This window comes from Mytilus californianus, unplaced genomic scaffold, assembly GCF_021869535.1.
Source record: "Mytilus californianus isolate M0D057914Y unplaced genomic scaffold, xbMytCali1.0.p SCAF_1, whole genome shotgun sequence".
In the NCBI taxonomy this organism is placed as follows: domain Eukaryota; kingdom Metazoa; phylum Mollusca; class Bivalvia; order Mytilida; family Mytilidae; genus Mytilus; species Mytilus californianus.
In genome coordinates this window covers 133867505-133889547 of record NW_026262581.1, presented here as the reverse complement: position 1 = coordinate 133889547, position 22043 = coordinate 133867505, and the positions used below count along the sequence as shown (strand labels likewise).

General features: G+C 33.4%; 1 protein-coding gene and 1 long non-coding RNA gene across 5 annotated transcripts in view; both read right to left on the bottom strand.

Moving 5' to 3' along the window:
* Positions 1 to 22043, bottom strand: part of LOC127735389 (transcription factor BTF3 homolog 4-like) — a 198597-nt gene that overhangs the window by 173890 nt on the left and 2664 nt on the right. For 2 of the 4 annotated variants that reach the window (XM_052245574.1, XM_052245564.1), the window contains exons 1-4: positions 21509 to 21575; positions 13536 to 13649; positions 10026 to 10134; positions 6270 to 6361 (exon numbers count right to left, since the gene is read on the bottom strand). In XM_052245574.1, the coding sequence (XP_052101534.1) occupies positions 6270 to 6361; positions 10026 to 10134; positions 13536 to 13649; positions 21509 to 21562 (369 nt within the window). In that variant the 5' untranslated portion in view covers positions 21563 to 21575. Of the gene's footprint in view, positions 1 to 905; positions 1189 to 2622; positions 2693 to 6269; positions 6362 to 10025; positions 10135 to 13535; positions 13650 to 21508; positions 21576 to 22043 lie in introns of those variants that run through there. The other 2 variants (XM_052245580.1, XM_052245555.1) reach the window with 2 other exon arrangements.
* Positions 3377 to 5530, bottom strand: LOC127735417 (uncharacterized). Its single transcript, XR_007998411.1, has 2 exons — positions 4664 to 5530; positions 3377 to 4502 (listed from the first exon to the last, which is right to left on the bottom strand). It is a non-coding gene; the product is annotated as an uncharacterized LOC127735417 (long non-coding RNA).

The following is a 22043-nucleotide window of genomic DNA, read 5'->3' as shown; positions in this document are numbered from 1 at the left end:
TATAGTAATACACGGTAAGAACCCCAAACAATTCAAGACTTTAAATCAATCCTCATTGAAATTGGTTAAAAGATTTGTATTAATTTTCAATTGAAGATTTCTTGCTGTTGTGCAATACTTTGCTGTGGCGCAATACTTAGTAAATCTGTTTACCAACTATATATAATAATTTACACACCCTGTTTGGTGTGTATCTCCTGCCATATCAGTATTTGTTGTTTCTTTATATAGATCAGAAATAATTTATGTTAGAACCAGCTTAGCCAGTATTAGAAAAGTCTTGTTTTTGGCCCCTATTTGGCCTCTAGTTTCTTAAAGATTAAAGCCATAAACCCCAAAATCGACCCCAACCTTCTGTGTGTGGTATGGAACAATGTGGTACGTGGTACAATATCATAGAGATCCATCAACTAATACTTAAGTAATTGTCTGGAAACCAGAAAAACCTTGTTTTTTCCCCCCCAATTCCTGAACAGTTTGGGCCATAACCCCCAAAGTCAATCCCAACATTCCCTTTGTGGTATGGAACCTTGTGGTACAATTTCAAAGAAATTCATAAACTTATACACAAGTTATTGTCTGGAAACTAGAAAAATGCATTTTTTGGCCCCTTTTTGACCCCTAATTCCTAAACAGTTGGGACCATAACCCCCAAAATCAATCCCAACCTTCTTTTCATGGTATTGCACCTTGTGATTAAATTTCATAGAGACCCATTCACTTATACTAAAGTTATTGTCCGGAAACCAAATGTCTTCGGAAGACGAAGTGATAGCAATATACGAACGCAATTTTTTTGCAGTCGTATAAAAATATTATGAATGAGGACAGGCACTAGGCGATGGTATTTTCGCTCACGTTAATCAATTAGGCCAGATGAGCTATGCTACAAAAAAAAAAGCACCTGTAGAAAATGTTTTTATTTACACTTGCAATAGAGAAAATGCTAAATGTTTGTTTTACAAAATTGAGTTGCCTCCATTGCAGGTGTGAAATGAATTTCAGACAACTTAGTGTATACACCACCAATAGGCAGTTACGCGGCAGGGTCATTTGACGACTTTTATCACACACTGTCATACAAACTATATGTTCGAAGCAAAGTTTACACATGATAAGATAACATGACAAAAAGTTTGTTCCTAGATTATTCTCCTTTAGAAGTTTCATCAAAATTTTCCACCAAATCTGAAAATAAAAGTTTAAAATAAGATTAGAAATGCAAATCAATTTTATCGACATATATACTAAATAAATCAATCATTTTCTCTATAAGTTGCAAACAAGAATATTTGTTCATAGGACATCAGCCCCTGTTCACATTATCAAATCTCGGTTAAACCCTTATTTATTCTATAATTTAAAAATTCACTTCTTAATAAACATTTGTAATAAGTTTCAACTTAGTGTGACCACAAGCTACCTTAAACCAAACTTTTACATGAAATGTAACTGATGAATGCACAAACCAGAAAACGTAATGCCTCTCTACTACCGTAGGTGGGGTTTAAACAGAAATGACAAAAATTATAAAAAACATCCCAAAAATGTAGAAACAACATATTTTTCTTCTTACTTGTATTACAATTTTATAAAAAAAAAAACATGTTTGTAAAAAATAAAAAATAGTTTAATCATTCCTGGAACAAAGAACTATCAGAAACTTGAATGTGTACTGTTCTTTGACATGTTTAATAGCTTTAAAAAAATAAACTGCGAGCACAGCTGGATATGACCGCAGAGGTCCAACCCTGAACGGTTGGGGCAAAAATGGACACAATATTCAAGCTTGATACAGGTCTGAATTTGGATTGTAATTAAATATTTGACACATTATAGGTTTCTGACACAGAATAAATGTAGTCAAAGAACTTGAAATTGGTTGTATGATTTGAATTTATATTCAATTGAAGATTTCTTGCAATACACTGTGCTGTTGCCCAATATTTAGTTAATCTGTTTTCAGACTATATACAAACAAATTAGCAAATTAAATTGTGACCCCCAATATTTTTCTTTGGAAAATTGACACCCCTTGCAAAAAAAATATTATTTGAAGAGAATTTTCTTTTGAGGAAAAAAAATTGCCTCCCCCCAATTTCCCCCCAGCCCCCCCCCCTTGCAAAAAAATTTTTGAAGAATTTTCCATTTTGTAAAATGTGGCACAAATTAAGACACATCCATACACTTAAACACAAGTTATTGTCTGAAAACTAGAAAAATGCTTGTTTTAGACCCTTTTTGGCCCCTAATTCCTGAACAGTTTGGGCAATTACCCCCAAAATGAATCCCAACCTTCTAATTGTGGTATTGAACCTTGTGGTACAATTTTAGAGCAATCAAAATACTTATACACAAGTTATTGTCCTGAAGCTAGAAAAATGCTTGTTTTGGCCCCTAATTCCTTAACGGTTGGGACCATCACCCCCAAAAACAATCCCAACCTTCCTTTTGTGATATTGAACCTTTTGGTTAATTTCATAGAGATCCATACACTTAAACTAAAGTTATTGTCCGGAAACAAAATGTCTTCAGACGACGCTGACATGATACAAATATACGACCGCAAAAAATTTTGCGGTCGTATAAAAATGTGACTAAGCAGTATCTTAAGTGACCTACCTGGCACGCCATCATCATCATCGTCAATATCTTCTGTAGACGGTCGGTCACTACCACCTGCTGTAAAACCAGAAAACAGAACACACAATACAAATATGTTCAATAAAACACACAATACAAATATATAGTAGAAACTTAATAAAGACTTTGCACGCAAGATTTTAAGAAAGGTCGGATTTAATTTTTGTAATTCAACTAGTGGACATTTCACTTATCAAATACATATATATCTTAATAAAATGCTCCGCTGGGGCGCAGCTTGATACGACCGCAGAGGTCGAACCCTGAACAGTTGGGGCAAGTATGGACACAACATTCAAGCTTGATACAGCACTGAATTTGGATTGTAATTAAATATTTGACACAGCATAGGTTTCTGACACAGAATGAAAGTGATCTAAGAACTTAAAAATTTTCAATTTACCTATTCATACGTGTGATGGACTGTGAAACTCAGATCAGGAGATTGGGAAATTTTGGTCAGGAGATTAGGACTCAGATCAGGAGGTTTTTAATCGACATTAATTTTGTTGTAAATGTAACCGTGTGCTGTAAAAATGGTCTTTTAAAGTGTGTTTTCTTCAACTTTCCATCCAATTTATTATGTTTATAGTACCCTTGTACTTATAAAGTTTCTCCATCTTTATATTCTACATGTTCAATCTAACATTGTTTTTTTCCAGTATGTTCTTTAAATTTTTTACTTCATATTCTATAAAACAATCATTGCAACTAGAACATTTTTTTAGCTGTCTGCAAATAGTTTTTATTTATTTTTTTTTTCTCTTGCAAATAGTTTTTATTTGCAAACTCAGAAATTCATTCTATCTGTAAAGTTAGGGTCATAGTTATTATATAAATTTCAATTTAAGCCTTAAAAGGAAGTATAGAATCCTCAAATAATTTTCAAATTATTATTTTTTTATTTGTCCTAAGACATTTAAAATCATTTAATAACCATCCTTTTATGATTATTTGTTCAATTTATATTTTATTTATATTCTTTTAAAAATTTTCATTATTAAAAGGAAATTAACTTAAAACAGGATAAATCAAGGGAAGTAACCCAATAAATACACAGTTTTTGTTACACAACGGCAGTTAGCCTGAGGTAAAAATCGTTGCTTACCAGTATATTTGACACCCAAGCTGACAAGTGAAGCCATATAATTATGCATGTTAATTGATTTACAGGTAAAATATAACTTCAGGTAATGTCAGTTACACCAGATGCCTGAGATGATATGTTGGGCAGAAATTTTTCATTCATGAAAAATTTCATACACGGGATTTTTTCCTCTTCAACGGGAGGTCGGGAGGAGACCCCTGAAAACGGGATTATTGTACTCCCGTCGGGAGGTTCACATGTATGCCTATTCAAACCATATCATTATTATTTGCTTTTATATATAAATCAGAAATAACCAATTTAAAATGGAAAATGTTAAAGAAAAAAAAGGAAAAAAAAAATCCCCCCCCCCCCCCCAATTTTTTGAACCCCCTTATGATTCACCGCCCCCAAACTCAATCCCAGCTTTCCCTTTGTGGTATGGTACCTTGCACTACAATTTCAGAGAGATTCATACACTTGAACACAAGTTATTGTCTGGAAACTAGAAAAATGCTTGTTTTTTGGCCCCTTTTTGGCCCCAAATTCCTAAACGTTTAGGGCAATTACCCCCAAACTCAATTCCAGCTTTCCCTTTGTGATATGGAACCTTGCAGTACAATTTCATAAAGATCCATACACTTACACACAAGTTATTGTCCTGAAACTAGAAAAATGCATGTTTTTTTTGCCCTTTTATGGCCCCTAATTACTAAAATTTTGAGTGAAAACCCCCAAAATCAATCCCAGCCTTCCCTTTGTGATATGGAACCTTGTGGTACAATTTCATAAAGATCCATACACTTACAAACAAGTTATTGTCATGAAACTAGAAAAATGCTTGTCTTTTGCCCCTTTTTGGCCCCTAATTCCTAATATTTGGAGGAAATTACCCCAAAAATCAATCCCAGTATTCCCTTTGTGATATGGAACCTTGTAGTACAATTTCATAAAGATCCATACACTTACAAGCAAGTTATTGTCATGAAACTAGAAAAATGCTTGTTTTTTGCCCCTTTTTGGCCCCTAATTCCTAAAATTTGGAGACAATTACCCCCAAAATCAATCCCAGCATTCCCTTTGTGATATGGAACCTTGTGGTACAATGTCAGAGAGATCCATACACTTACACACAAGTTATGTCTGGAAGTTACAAAAATGCTTATTTTTGGCCCCTTTTGGCCCCTAATTCCTTAACTGTTAGTACCATAACCCCCAAAATCAATCCCCACCTTCCTTTTGTGGTATTGAACCTTATGGTAAAATTTCAATGAGATCCATTCACTTAAACTAAAGTTAGAGTGCGAAAACTAATGTGTATTCGGACGACGACGCCGGACGACGACGACGACGACGCCAACGTCATACCAATATACGACCACAAAAATTTTTTTGCGGTCGTATAAAAAGCTGTTTAATTTTGTAAGAAACATTTAGAATGTGTCCATTGAACACATGTACCCCAGCTTTTAAATATGCAGTGTCAATGTACAAATGCATACCTATTGACGTTTTGTTTTCCTTGAAACTTAATGACATTTGTTTCTGTGTGTTGTCATTAGAGATCGCTTGGTTGTTAGAATGCTCTCTTTGTTCAATAACAAACAGTAATGGTGTAACTAAAGAATAGTGTAAGTTATGCCACCAAAATTTGAGTTGATCTGTGTTTGGTGGTAATAAGCATTTTGTATATGTTTCATAACATTTGGTTGTGATAGAAGCTATTTTTAACTTTAAAAGGGATAAATTGAACAATTTTTTAAGAAAGTATCACACAATTAAAGCATAATTGACATTTTTCCTAAAAGAGAGTCTTGCTCTTTTTTTATCTTTAAAAAAAAAGAATTGACCCAGAGGGTAAAACAGATCCAGCAGGTTTAGGGGAAACCAACAATCTTTTTTGCATGGCCCCCAGTGACAAATATAACTGGTGTCAAAACACAAAATCAACATATTGTTTACATCTAAGGACAATATTTCAAGAAGAATTTTTTTAATACTGTCATTTTTCTTTTCAAAGTTTTATCCAGTTCCAATTGTACACTTCAGATTTTCTACCGTACTATGTATTTGTATCTTTTCCTTATTAAAAATGGTGATGATGGATGGATGCTTAATGTCCAGCAGCAAATTAATATGCATATTCAGGACGAGAACATGTTAATGTAATATGAATATTAACCCTGCTTTGTACTAGACCGACACGCTGAGCTGGATTTTTAACGTGCTAATTCACAAGGTAACAGTCTGCAGGAAGACAAGTCACCTGTCACGGACTCATTATTCTGACTCTGAGCCAACTAGTCTTTGCTCTTACTCCTTAATGCTGCGTGTTTAGTAAAGAAACAGCAAATACCAATTTTAAAGTCTTTGGTTTGACTCGGTAAGGGTTCAAACCCGCGACCGCCCACACTTGAGGTAAACACACTACAACGAGACCACCAAGGTGGATTCCTTATTAATACTACTGTGTATCTTTATTTTATATTACTTTACATTATTGTGTGTATTAATTTTCTTGTATACAAATTTGATAAGTACCTCCAGCAACAGTAGAAGCAAGTTTTTTAAGACTACTTAAAGATTCTGCTCCTAGCTGGTTCAGGATTCCGGGTAACATTTCTGCTATTTCTGAAATTATGTAAAAATATAACATATTAAGAGATAATAAATAAATGAAGCTTAAAATATCTATGCAGCTTCAGTATATCTTTCTTCCAAGTTTTCAGATCAATAATAATACAAGTTAGCCATGAAATTAAATATATGCATTAACAACAAAAAACATTCCTGATGTTTAAAATAGTAGCAGATAATCATAAATATGGTCCAGTTCTTACCCAAATCATGTTTGTCAATAAATCTTACAATTGGCAATTTATCCTATTAATTTATAAGGACTAAGTTTCTGATATATCACAAATTGCAACAAATATGTGGAAAAATTATGACAACAAAACTAATACATAATTTTTTTAAAATCTGACACTTTGATCAAACACAGGATAAAATAAATGGAGAATGTGTCTATGGGCCACAGATGCCCCCACTTGTAAATGTGGATGAGTCAACTTCCACATACAGATGCAGGATTCATGTAGTAAAGACCATTTTGTGATTATAAGCATTGTGTACAAGTTTCATAACATTTGGTTGAGGCAAACTAAAGTTAGAGAACATAAACGACAGATTTAGCAATTTTTCCATTTGTAAAGGGGCATAACTCAATAACGGTAAAAGTGACGCCACCCAATTTCAAACTTGATCTGTGTTTTGTGGTAATAAGCATTGTGTACAAGTTTTATAACATTTGGTTGAGGCAAACTAAAGTGAGAGAACGGAAACAAAAAATTCAGCAATTTTTTTATGTTTATAAAGGGCATAACTCATGAACGGTAAAAGTGACGCCACCCAATTTCGAACTTGATCTGTGTTTTGTGGTAATAAGCAATGTGTATAAGTTTTATAACATGTGGTTGAGGCAAACTAAAGTTAGAGAATGGAAACCAATTTTGGGGACGGACAAGGGTAACACTTAATGCCACCTCCGTTACGGCAGGGGCATAAAAAGTGAGAAAAAAATAAAATAAAATGCTCCGCAGGGCGCAGCTTGATACGACCGCAGAGGTCGAACCCTGAACAGTTGGGGGAAGTATGGACACAACATTCAAGCTTGATACAGCTTTGGATTTGGATTGTGATTAAATATTTGACACAGCATAGGTTTCTAACACAGATTGAATGTGGTCTAAGAACTTAAAAATTTTAAATTGGACATTCACCTATTATGGTCCAATATCCAAAATCTAAATACATGGTTAGATTCAGCATATCAAAGAACCCCAAGAATTCAATTTTTGATGAAATCAAACAAAGTTTAATTTTGGACCCTTTTGACCTCAATGTGGACAAAGTTGATAACGGGGCCCAAAAATCAAAAATCTAAATACATGGTTAGATTCAGCATATCAAAGAACCCCATATATTCAATTTTTGTTGAAATCAAACAAAGTTTAATTTTGGACCCCGATTTGGACCAACTTGAAAACTGGGCCCATAATCAAAAATCTAAATACATGTTTAGATTCAGCATATCAAAGAACCCTAAGAATTCAATTTTTGTTAAAATCAAACTAAGTTTAATTTTGGACCCTTTGGACCTTAATGTAGACCAATTTGAAAACGGAACCAAAAATTAAGAATCTAAATACACGGTTAGATTCGGCATATCAAAGAACCCCAATAATTCAATTTTTGATGAAATCAAACAAAGTTTAATTTTGGACCCTTTTGACCTCAATGTGGACAAAGTTGATAACGGGGCCCAAAAATCAAAAATCTAAATACATGGTTAGATTCAGCATATCAAAGAACCCCATATATTCAATTTTTGTTGAAATCAAACAAAGTTTAATTTTGGACCCCGATTTGGACCAACTTGAAAACTGGGCCCATAATCAAAAATCTAAATACATGTTTAGATTCAGCATATCAAAGAACCCTAAGAATTCAATTTTTGTTAGAATCAAACTAAGTTTAATTTTGGACCCTTTGGACCTTAATGTAGACCAATTTGAAAACGGAACCAAAATTTAAGAATCTAAATACACAGTTAGATTCGGCATATCAAAGAACCCCCATAATTCAATTTTTGATGAAATCAAACAAAGTTTAATTTTGGATCCTTTGGACCTCAATGTGGACCAATTTAAAAACGGGGCCCAAAATCCAAAAACTAAATACACGGTTAGATTCAGCATATTAAAGAACCCCATGAAATCAAGAATAAAACCCCATTGAAATTGGTCAAGAAATAAGCAATTTATAGGAAGTATCTTCTTTTGCACAATCCTGTGCTATTAAATATTTCTTGCTATTGCGCAATACTGTACAATTGACAATTTCTTGCTATTGCGCAATATTGTGCTATTGGATATTTCTTGCTATTGCGCAATACTGTGCAATTGAAGATTTCTTGCTATTGCGCAATACTGTGCAATTGAAGATTTCTTGCTATTGTGCAATACTGTGCAATTGAAAATTTCTTGCTATTGCACAATACTTATTATATAATAATTTACACATCCTGTTTGGTGTGTATCTCCTACCATATCATTTTTATTTGATTTTAAATATAAATCAGAAATAACCAACTTAAAATGGAAAATTTTAAAAGAAACAAAAAAGGAAAAAAAGAAAAAAAAGGAAAAAAAAATAAAACCCCCCCCAAAATTTTTTGAACCCCCATTATGATTCATCACCCCCAAACTCAACCCCAGCCTTCCCTTTGTGGTATGGTACCTTGCAGTACAATTTCAGAGAGATCCATACACTTGAACACAAGTTATTGTCTGGAAACTAGAAAAAAATGTGTTTTTTGGCCCCAAATTCCTAAACATTTAGGGCAATTACCCCCAAACTCAAACCCAGCTTTCCCTTTGTGATATGGAACCTTGTAGTACAATTTCAGAAAGATCCATACACTTACACACAAGTTATTGTCATGAAACTAGAAAAATGCTTGTTTTTTGCCCCTTTTTTGGCCCCTAATTCCTAAAATTTGGAGGCAATTACCCCCAAAATCAATCCCAGCATTCCTTTAGTGATACGGAACCTTGTGGTACAATGTCAGAGAGATCCATACACTAACACACAAGTTATGTCTGGAAGTTACAAAAATGCTTATTTTTGGCCCCTTTTTGGCCCTTTATTCCTTTACTGTTATTACCATAACCCCCAAAATCAATCCCAACCTTCCTTTTGTGGTATTGAACCTTGTGGTAAAATTTCATAAAGATCCATTTACTTAAACTAAAGTTAGAGTGCGAAAACCAATGTGTCTTCGGACGACGCCGGACGACGACGACGACGCCGACGCCAACGTCATACCAATATACGACCACAAAAATTTTTTTGCGGTCGTATAAAAATAACTCTAGAACGGTTAAAGTGACGCCACCAAAATTCAAACTGGATCTGTGTTTTGTGGTAATAAGCATTGTGTATAAGTTTCATAACATTTGGTTGAGGCAAACTCAAGTTAGAGAACGGAAACCAATTTTGGGACGTACGGACGGACGTATGTATGTACGTACGTACAGACGGACAAGGGTAAAACTTAATGCCCCCACCGCTACGGCGGGGGCATAATAAAAAAAAATAATTCAACTATCGATGTTTTAAAAGAACTATATATTTATAAATTAAATGTCTTCCATTGGATGTGGTAAAGGTTATTTATTCTAAGCTCTGTCTTTAAAGGCATTGTCCCTTTAATACTATTAATTATACTTACGTTTATTTTCAGCCTGGCCTGTAATGGCAAATGTGTTGGCTGCTAATGATGCTTGCACTTTTGGATTGTTAAAATGAATAACCATACCATCTTCTTTAATCATATTAACCTGTTATACAGAAAACAAACATCATCTTATTTTTAAGTATGATGCTGAATACTGAGCGATTAACCATTTTTTGCTATTACTTTATAAATAGTGTTTAAAATGTGATAGCTGCTTGATGTACATAAATGTAAAATACATAAGTGTCACTACATTCTAGCAAAGCCTAATGTTCCCACATGATGTCCGTCATAATTGTTGTTTGCATTTTATTCTTGGGCCTTTGATAGATTACTACACAGGTTTTACTCATTGTTGATGGTGATACAGTGATCTGTATCAGCCCTCAAAGTAGCTTCTGAAATGAGGTTGCCAATTGGCCACCAGACATGAAAATTTAGTGGCCAACTCAAAATTTCAGTGGCCCGGAAATAATTTCAGGTCGCCTACATTTTTTTTTATAGCTAAACAACCCTTGTGAAATAAAAGTATAAAGTTTTTGTTGTGTTTTTATGCTGACGAGTGTAGAAAATGGTTTGTGTAAATCAACTGTTAATAAAATGCTCCGCAGGGCGCAGCTTGATACGACCGCAGAGGTCGAACCCTGAACAGTTGGGGCAAGTATGGACACAACATTCAAGCTTGATACAGCTCTGAATTTGGATTGTGATTAAATATTTGACACAGCATAGGTTTCTGATACAGAATGAATGTGGTCTAAGAACTTAAAAATTTTAAATTGGACATTCACCTATTATGGTCCAATATCCAAAATCTAAATACATGATTAGATTCAGCATATCAAAGAACCCCAAGAATTCAATTTTTGATGAAATCAAACAAAGTTTAATTTTGGACCCTTTTGAACTCAATGTGGACAAAGTTGATAACGGGGCCCAAAAATCAAAAATCTAAGTACATGGTTAGATTCAGCATATCAAAGAACCCCATATATTCAATTTTTGTTGAAATCAAACAAAGTTTAATTTTGGACCCCGTTTGGACCAACTTGAAAACTGGGCCCATAATCAAAAATCTAAATACATGTTTAGATTCAGCATATCAAAGAACCCTAAAATTTAAATTTTTGTTAAAATCAAACTAAGTTTAATTTTGGACCCTTTGGACCTTAATGTAGACCAATTTGAACAGGAACCAAAAATTATGAATCTAAATACACGGTTAGATTCGGCATATCAAAGAACCCCAATAATTCAATTTTTGATGAAATCAAACAAAGTTAAATTTTGGACCCTTTGGACCTCAATGTGGACCAATTTAAAAACGGGGCCCAAAATCCAAAAACTTAATACACGGTTAGATTCAGCATATTAAAGAACCCCAAGAATTCAAGAATAAAACCCCATTGAAATTGATCAAGAAATAAGCAATTTATACGAAGTATCTTCTTTTGCACAATACTGTGCAATTGAATATTTCTTGCTATTGCGCAATACTGTACAATTGACAATTTCTTGCTATTGTGCAATATTGTACAATTGACAATTTCTTGCTATTGCGCAATACTGTGCAATTGAAGATTTCTTGCTATTGCGCAATACTGTGCAATTGAAGATTTCTTGCTATTATGCAATACTGTGCAATTGAAAATTTCTTGCTATTGCACAATACTTATTATATAATAATTTACACATCCTGTTTGGTGTGTATCTCCTACCATATCATTATTATTTGCTTTTAAATATAAATCAGAAATAACCAACTTAAAATGGAAAATTTTAAAAGAAAAAAAAAAGAAAGAAAAAAAAATCCCCCCCCCCAAATTTTTTGAACCCCCTTATTATTCATCACCCCCAAACTCAATCCCAGCCTTCCCTTTGTGGTATGGTACCTTGCAGTACAATTTCAGAGAGATCCATACACTTGAACACAAGTTATTGTCTGGAAACTAGAAAAATGCTTATTTTTGGCCCCTTTTTGGCCCCCAATTCCTAAACATTTTGGGCAATTACCCCAAAACTCAATTCCAGCTTTCCCTTTGTGATATGGAACCTTGTAGTACAATTTCAGAAATATCCAAACACTTACACACAAGTTATTGTCATGAAACTAGAAAAATGCTTCTTTTTTGCCCCTTTTTTGGCCCCTAATTCCTAAAATTCGAGGCAATTACCCCCAAAATCAATTACAGCCTTCCCTTTGTGATATGGAACCTTGTGGTACAATGTCAGAGAGATCAATACACTTACACACAAGTTATTGTCTGGAAGTTACAAAAATGCTTATTTTTGGCCCCTTTTTGGCCCCTAATTCCTTAACTGTTGGTACCATAACCCCCAAAATCAATCCCAACCTTCCTTTCGTGGTATTGAACCTTATGGTAAAATTTCATGGAGATCCATTCACTTAAACTAAAGTTAGAGTGCGAAAACCAATGTGTCTTCGGACGACGCCAGACGACGACGACGCCAACGTCATACCAATATACGACCAAAAATTTTTTAATTTTTGCGGTCGTATAAAAACCACATGATTTATTTGATATTCATTGACATTGTACATGTTTTAAAACAGTCTGCGACGTTAAGCGGTAGCCCAAAGCCCAAATATAGTAAAAATCTCATCTGATTTGTGCAGAAGCACTGGTGATTGCCCGATCAGTCAAGTGAACATCTGAAATTGTTTGCTAAATTGTAGCCAGTATTTCATTGAATCTATGAGGACAAGTTACAAAATTGTCCTGACCTTGTTTCCATCCGTTTACTGACGGAATCAAGAACGAGGCTCGACCATGTGGTTTCAATAAACACAATCTATAAATGCCAACTGTTTTCTTTTTAACGGCACGTAATAGTCCAAGTTGTGACTGAGTGCGAAAATACAAAGATAGATATATATAAATCCTGTCAGTAAGTCAACGACAACAAATTGCTTACAAATGAACTACAAGTACCTGATGCAATAAAGCACTGACAAGATCAAGCTTAAATCTAAAAGGCGCTTGAAATACAGTAAAAAATTGTGTTACTGTCAAGCGCTCAGACAATTATTTAACACCCGACTCTGATCAGGGCAAACTTTCCGAAAATTTACGGTCGCCAGATTTTCAATATTCTAATAGCCTAAATGGCGACCAGTTATGAATTTTTGGTCGCCAATTAGCTTTTAAAGTCGCCCAGGCGACCATTTCAGTAGACTTAATAGAGGGCTGTGTATTTGTTTACATCCTTGTCATTTGGTCTCTGGTAATATCTCTGACAATCATACCACATCTCCTTATTTTCCCATTGGAAACCATTCAAGTATTACTTTAAAAACTTAAAACAAATTTGACCTTTTCCTGCATTTTTGTTATTTTCTAAGGTCTTTCCTGACTGGGAACGCAATAAATACTTGATTATGTCGAAGACTGTATATTGACCTATAAATATCTGTTGTTTCTTCTTGTTGTATCAGTGAAATTTACTCCACATGTATTTCAATTCAACTCAATAGAAACAAACCTCTTCAATGCCTGGTATATTGCTAACAGAAAGTTTCTTTAATGTGGTCTGTACTTTTTTACCATCTGTGGTAGCAGTTCTGTGGACAACCTTCTTCTTCCTTCGGGCAGTTCCCTGAAATTAAAAGATGGTTTGTAATGATACCACCACTATAAGTATTTAGTTAACAAAGCGTTGATGGGCAATGGAAAAAATGCTTCTCACGATACAGCATGCTCACATATATAGTCAGGGGTTCTAATTCATAGTTCCTGAGAAAAATTGGATGAAAATTTCACACATATTAAAATAAGATATGGTATGATTGCAACTATCCACTAGAGTCTTGGTCATTATGTATTAGAATATAAACGAATTCAGTAAGGCAAGGCTATTTTATTTTTTTGGTTTACAACCCTAGTTTTCCGAATTTCAGAAGAAAAAAAATATGGACATTTCATGCTTTTTAATTCACGCTGACCATCATAAATACATTATCCCTGAAATGCATAAATAAAAATATCTGCTTAGCAGCATTTCCATGAAATTAAATGCATTATTTTAGCATGTTAAATATTAACAGAAATTATTACACATTTTCTAAAAAATAAAAATAAATAAATATGGATAGTGTCCACATGTGATGCCCCCGCTTGCATAGCATATCGTTATAAAGGGACATAACTGAAGAACGGTAAAAGTGACGCTACCCAAATTTGAACTGATCTGAGTTTTGTGGTAATAAGCATTGTGTGCAAGTCTCATAACATTTGGTTGAGGCTAACTTAAGTAGAGAACAGAAACTAATAAACTGCTTCGCTGAGCGCAGCTGGATACGCCCGCAGAGGTCCAACCCTGAACAGTTGGGGCAAAAATGGACACAATATTCAAGCTTGATACAGGTCTGAATTTGGATTGTAATTAAATATTTGACATATTATAGGTTTCTGAATAAATGTAGTCAAAGAACTTGAAATTGGTTATATGAATTGAATTTATATTCAATTAAAGATTTCTTGCTGTTGTGCAATACACTGTGCTGTTGCGCAATACTTAGTAAATCTGTTGTCAGACTATAATAGACAAATAAAGTTCAATTAGTTCTCAATGTCATATTAGAAATTTATGAAAATGTAATGGGAGCTTACATCAATAGATATAAACAATTCACCAAAGTTTCATGAGAATTGCTGACAGCATTTTTGAGTTATTGTCCGAAAACTGGAAAATCCCCCCTTTTTTAATGAATAAAACCCCATAACTCAGAAATGTAAAATGTAAAGTTTATAAAATTCTAAACGGAGCTTACATCAATAGATATAAACAATTCACCAAAGTTTCATAAGAACTGCTAAAAGCATTTTTGTTTTTTTGTCCAAAAACTGGAAAATCCCCCTTTTTTTATGAATAAAACCCTGTAACTCGGAAACATGATATCTAAAATATATAAAAATCGAAAGAGAGCTCATGTCAATAGATATAAACAATTCACCACAATTTCTTGCAAGTTGGTGAAAAGATTCTTGAGTTATTGTCCGAAAACTTGAAAAATCACCCATTTTTTCATGAATAAAACCCCATAACTCGGAAACGTAAAATCTAAAATTTATAAAAAACGAAAGGGAGCTCACGTCAATAGTTATAAACAATTCACCAAAGTTTTATGCAAATTGGTTAAAGCGTTTTTGAGTTAATGTCCGACATGTTGACGACGGACGGACAGACGGACGGACAGACAGACAGACTGACAGACTGACGGACGGACAGACGGACAGAGGTATACCATAATACGTCCCGTAAACGGGCGTATAAAAATTCAGCAATTTTTATACAACCACAAAAATTAAAAAAATTTTGGTCGTATATTGGTATCACGTTGTCGTTGTTGTCAGCGTCGTCCGAAGACAGATGGTTTTCCGGATAATAACTTTAGTATAAGTAAATAGAAATCAATAAAATTTTAACACAAGGTTTATAACCACTAAAGGAAGGTTGGGATTGATTTTGGGGGTTATGGTCCCAACTGTTCAGGAATAAGGGGCCAAAAAAGGGGCCCAAATAAGTATTTTTGTAGTTTCCAGACAATAACTTGTGTTAAAGTGTATGAATCTCTCTGAAATTATACCACAAGTTTCCATACAACAAAGGGATGGTTAGGATTGACTATGGGTGGTTATGGCTCAAACCATTTAGGAATTAGAGGCAATAAACTGCTTCCCTGAGCGCAGCTGGATTCGCCCACAGAGGTCTAACCCTGAACAGTTGGGGCAAAAATGGACACAATATTCAAGCTTGATACAGGTCTGAATTTGGATTGTAATTCAATATTTGACATACATGTATTATAGGTTTCTGAATAAATTTAGTCAAAGAACTTGAAGTTGGTTATATGAATTGAATTTATATTCAATTAAAGATTTCTTGCTGTTGTGCAATACACTGTGCTGTTGCGCAATACTTAGTAAATCTGTTGTCAGACTATAAACAAATAAAATTTATAAAATTCTAAAGGGAGCTTACATCAATAGATATAAACAGTTCACCAAAGTTTCATATGAATTGCTGAAAGCATTTTTGAGTTATTGTCTGAAAAATGGAAAATCCCCCATTTTTTAATGAATAAACCCCATAATTCGGAAATGTAAAATCTAAAATTTATAAAATTCTAAAGGGAGCTTACATCAATAGATATCAACAATTCATCAAAGTTTCATGAGAACTGCTGAAAGCATTTTTGAGTTATTGTCCGAAAACTGGAAAATCCCCCTTTTTTGTACGAATAAATCCCCATAACTCAGAAACATAAAATCTAAAATTTATAAAAATCCAAAGGGAGCTCATGTCAATAGATATAAACAATCAACCAAAATTTCTTGCATGTTGGTGAAAGCATTCTTGAGTTATTGTCTGAAAACTGGAAAATCCCCCTTTTTTTAATGAATAAAACCCCATAACTCGGAAACGTAAAATCTAAAATTTATAAAAAACGAAAGGGAGCTCAGCTCACCTCAATAGATATAAACAATTCACCAAAGTTTTATGCAAATTGGTTAAAGCTTTTTTGAGTTAATGTCCGACATGTTGACGACGGACGGACGGACAGACGGACGTACAACAGTATACCATAATACGTCCCGTAAACGGGCATATAAAAAAGGGGGAAAAACAAGTTTTATTCTGGTTAAAGGACAATTAAGACAATTTAAAGCAGTCTAAGGGAGGTAATCCAATCCCAATTTAAAACAACAATGTTTGATTACCTCCCTTACACTGCTTGTAAATTATGTATTAAGAAATGATGATTGTCTTGAGGTGATTAGCTGGTATTTTATTTTCAAAAGTTACTATTAATTAATTTTAATTTTAGCCATGACTATGTATGTCATTTTATATTTTAAGACTTGTATGATGTATTTAAAAGGGTAATTATGGTTGCAAATTTATTAAAATTTGAATTGAGATTATGACTATATCTTGAGGGAATGATTTTTTTTTGGCATTAGGGAAAGAGAGAGGTGAAAAAAAATTGGGGGGGGGGGGGTTAAATAAGAATTTAGGGGGGGGGGGACTATTTTTTCTCATTTCAGATATTAATAAATGTGGATAGTGTCCATGTGGACACAGATGATGCCCCATCTTGCATATCATATAGTTATAAAGGAACATAACTGAAGAATGGTAAAAGTGACGCTACCCAAATTTGAACTTGATCTGAGTGGTAATAAGCATTGTGTGTAAGTCTCAACATTTGGTTGAGGCTAACTTAAGTAGAGAACAGAAACTAAAAATTCAGCAATTTTTCCTCTATTTGTAAACACGCATAACTCTAGAAGGATGTGTATAAGCATAGATATAATAGCCATAGATAAAGTACTCAGAATTTGTCACACTGAGCCCCATGTAGTTTCCTTTGAAATATCAAAAGCACGGCACTGCGCGTAGTGGCCTATGATGTAGATGATATTTGCCGACATCCTCCCAATAGACTAATTACTTATCATAATTATATTTAAATTATCGGGCACTCGTCTTATCAACCGATAATTAATATGCGTTACCTGTCTCAAGTAATAATATGCCGTGACACGGAAGCAATAAAAAGCATCTGGTTGTAAAAGTTGTTCGGATTGTAATTTATTTGGAGAAAATCGGTCAACTAATGAAAAGGTTATGCTGTTGTTGAAATAATAAAATAGAGAAATCATGGAAAATGGACTTAACAGGCATGTAAAATTAAATTGTCATAGCACTTGCATCGGTTGCACTCGGGAAATAAGACCTGTATGATTGACAAAAGGAGACATATCGTTTACTGATGGTATACGTGGTTAAGAGGTCGAACCTGGTCGAATTTTTCTATGGCGAGTTAAAGAAATTTCTTTTTTATCGAGATTCAAAATAGTGTAATCATATTTTATGCCAGAAAGAAGAAATTATTATTTTTTTAGAAAAGAAAAATGATTTTACAAGTGTTGAAACTTTCTGTCGTAACAAGAAGTTTTAGAAAATAAAGAGAAAAAAGGAATACATTATACACTAATTAAACACTGTTTGGTGAAGAAAACGTATGTAGTGGACACACTGAATACATTAAATAATATGGAAATAGCAAAATTATGTCTCTGAATTTGTTTCTTCTATATACCTTTCCGCTTATCATTTTTGTGCTTGTTTTGCTATTAAATAGATGGTGGTATAATCTGATTGTCGATTTCATTTTTAAAGTAAACAATATATAGATTAAGCGTTATAATGTCTATGATAAAATGAAAATACAGGAGTTTTGTCCTGTGTCATTCATGTTTTTTTCCCTTCCTTCTTACAATTGTGTTAGAGGTGTGATTTGTACTATAAATACAGCTATATATCCCTTCCGGCGTGGGACGTTTGCGCTTTTACATAGGACGTTTGTGCTTTTTTAAATGGACATTTGCGCTTCAGTTCATAGGACATTTCGCTTTTACCGGTAATATTTTCTATTTTATACGAGCTTTGGACCTGGCAGAGTTAAAAAAAAAGTCGTTTTTTAATATGGTTAAAAGTCATTATGTAGCACATTCGTGTCATTAAAAGTCTCCTGATTCACAATTTATTAGATATCGATCGAAAGCAATTGCCAACGAAGGCTAATTAACACCAAGCGTGACAAGTATATAATAAGAGGGTGATAAAATTTCGGCAAATATCATCTGCTTTTGATGTGGGTCCAGTACTTTATCTATGGCTATTATATTTATGGTATAAGTTTTATAACATTTGGTTGAGACAAACTAAAGTTAGAGAACGGAAACAAAAAATTCATCAATTTTTATGTTTATAAAGAGACATAACTCAAGAATGGTAAAAGTGTCGCCACCAAATTTCGTACATAATCTGTATAATGTAGTAATAAGCATTGTGTATAAGTTTCATAACATTTGGTTGAGGCACACTAAAGTTAAAAAATGGAAAAAAAAAATTTGTACTTGATCTTAGTTTTGTGGTAATGAAAATTGTGTATAGGTTTCATAATGTTTGGTTGAGGCAAACTTAAGTTACAGAATGGAAAATTTTTTTTGCAATCTTTCGATTTATAAAGGGGCATAACTCAATAATGGTTAAAGTGACACTACCCAAATTCAACTTGATCTGTGTTTTATCAGTGGAAGTCAAAATTAAACATTGCATTGTATAAAGCATTGATTTAAGTAAATTCAACTATAATCATGGACACAGGAAGATAACTCCAATTTTAAAAATAATTGATATTTAGAAGAAAATAAAAATTTTGCAATTTTTCCATTTATAAAGGGCCATAACTCTAGAACGGTTAAAGTGACGCCACCAAAATTCAAACTTGATCTGTGTTTTGTGGTAATAAGCATTGTGTATAAGTTTCATAACATTTGGTTGAGGCAAACTTAAGTTAGAGAACGGAAACTAAAAATTTTGCAATTTTTTCATTTATTAAGGGGCATAACTCTAGAACGGTTAAAGTGACGCCACCAAAATTCAAACTTGATCTGTGTTTTGTGGGAATAAGCATTGTGTATAAGTTTCATAACATTTGGTTGAGGCAAATTCAAGTTAGAGAACGGAAACCAATTTTGGGACGTAAGTACAGACGGACTAGGGTAAAACTTAATACCCCACTGCTTGGGCGGGGGCATAAAAATTATCCAATAGTTTGTGTTTCTAAAAATAGACAATCATGACTGATGTTGAAATGTTGTTTGCGCAAATAATTTTGTGGAACAAAACCTATGTTAAAACCCAATTACAAAAAGTTTGATTACCTTTTTTGTCATAATTTCATGAGATTCTTCATCTCATAGATCCAAACATGAAAGAAGTCAAGTTAAAAGTAAGAGATATCTACAAACAATTTGCATTTTTTTTGTTTCATAGATTGAAAGAAATGTGTTTATTTTTTATATCAAAAACAGGATTGCCTAACAAAGCATGTAACTGATATCCTCATTTCCCGTGGATGAGTCTACTTCGTTTTTGACACGGATGGTAAAGTTTTATTTTCTGGCGGCGTGTTTGCAATTTTTATTTTACGTGTTTTCATGCTTGGAGCTAAGTATATCATGTTTCCTGAAAGTAGATTAAAAGCAATGTGTGGCTGTTTTTCTCATTCGTGAATGACCATTTATTTTCCTGTTTGTCTGTGGACATAACTCCCTTTTTACAAAATAATATAACAATGGCATGCATTGTATGTTAAAAATAGCTGAGCAATAATATTTAACAATAAATTTTAAGAAATGATGACAAAATAGCATACCAAAAAAATTATTACTAAGCTGAAATATATTTATTTTATACATATTTATGTCTTGCAAGATATTTTTTCACCGACCGACCCAACTTTATCATGTAAAAAATCTGTAAACCAACAAATTAAAAAACCATTGCCTAAACAGCATGAACAGGAAGTTAATAAGTGACGACTTAAACAGGGGTTTATCTAGGTATTTTGGGAAAAAGGACCCTGGCCAGTTTTGGGAATTTTTTAACACGGTTTTCAGTGAAATTGGGAAAAACAACCTATATACCAAATGCTAGTTTTAGTGTGTTTAGTTCAATAAAAAATTTCTTTTTTGGTGAACATGGTGAAAATAAAGTAAGAAACTACATGAATGCTATTAATAATTCAATTTTCTGTTCTGTTTTTTTGGTGAAAAAGACAAGTATTGTCACATTTTATTTTATTTTTACATGAAAATTTGTGAACTCAAATATTTTTCTGTATAAAATATATCCTGTTTCTTTTTTCATATATCTTTAGGTTTCAATTTCAGGGTTGTTATTTCATAGCTGTCACATTCTTGAATTTTTTAAATTTATTTATTTCAAGGATTTATATAATAAGAACTATACAAATCATTTTTTTGTTTATTTATTGTATTTTATCTGCAAACCCGGAATTATAGCCTTATCCGTTTGCGGAATTTGATCTGGTTTTGTAATTTTCTTCACTTCCTGTGTTTTCGCAGCCATTGTTTGTCAATGTTGTTTTTTGTCAGTCATTATGTTTCAACTGGGATTTACACATTACTTGTTGGCAATTCTCAGCATAAAGCTAGCGGTTGAACATAATAAACATCTCTGTCTTGAATAATAAAGATGAAAATGAGTTTTGTAATCAATTGGGAATTTTCCCCACAAAATTTGGAAAAATGTAGGTGTTTTGCTGTTGGGAATGGGTCCGAATACCGGACCTTGTGGAATGCTAGAAAAATCCATGTTAAATAATGCATCAAATGGTATGTTCACATGAATCTTGATACTTGCTTCCTGAGAAAAATACAACAGTATCATATCAAAGTAGTCATATTTGTCAATACCTTTTAATGATTGACGAACCTTAACTATACATGTATGTTGTTTTGTGAACATACAAATATAAACTTTGAAAATAGGACATTTTATTTTGTAAGTATTCTTAATTAAGTTGCCTTACAAATGTAAAAGTTGATCCCTCTTTCTATGTATAAAACCTAACTCACCTTTCCACCAATCCTCACTTGTTCTTGAAGTTGCTTCAGTTTTTCTGGATTCATTGTAAAATGTGTTCTGAAAAGAGAAATGTTTTGTCCAATGAAAAAAAAGTTAAAAAAGTAGGGTATTAAGACAAAGATTGAGTGATCAGATAACGCAAAACAAGAGGTGTCTGGGACAGCAGAGATGCAGATATTTTTTTTTTCCTGTAGACATTGGGTCCTGCATGTGAGACAGTTTTGCCAGTCCTATCAATGTTTGCCAGACCTACTTTTTTTGAAAAAAATAACTAGTTACCAGTTGGATTAAGATAAGCCTTAAAACCTTGACTAGAACAGCCAGGTTAAATAAGGATATGACCATGGGGTGGTTTAATGACTGACACATTAAATTTAAATTATCCTGCAACATCAAATAAATAAGCGAGAATGGTGTACTACACTTGCCAACTTAGTAAGACAACTGTTCATTAACTTTATGGATGGTTGTCTTATTAATTGGCATAAGAACCTTTAGATCAAAAACAAAGACAGTGGCAAGCTA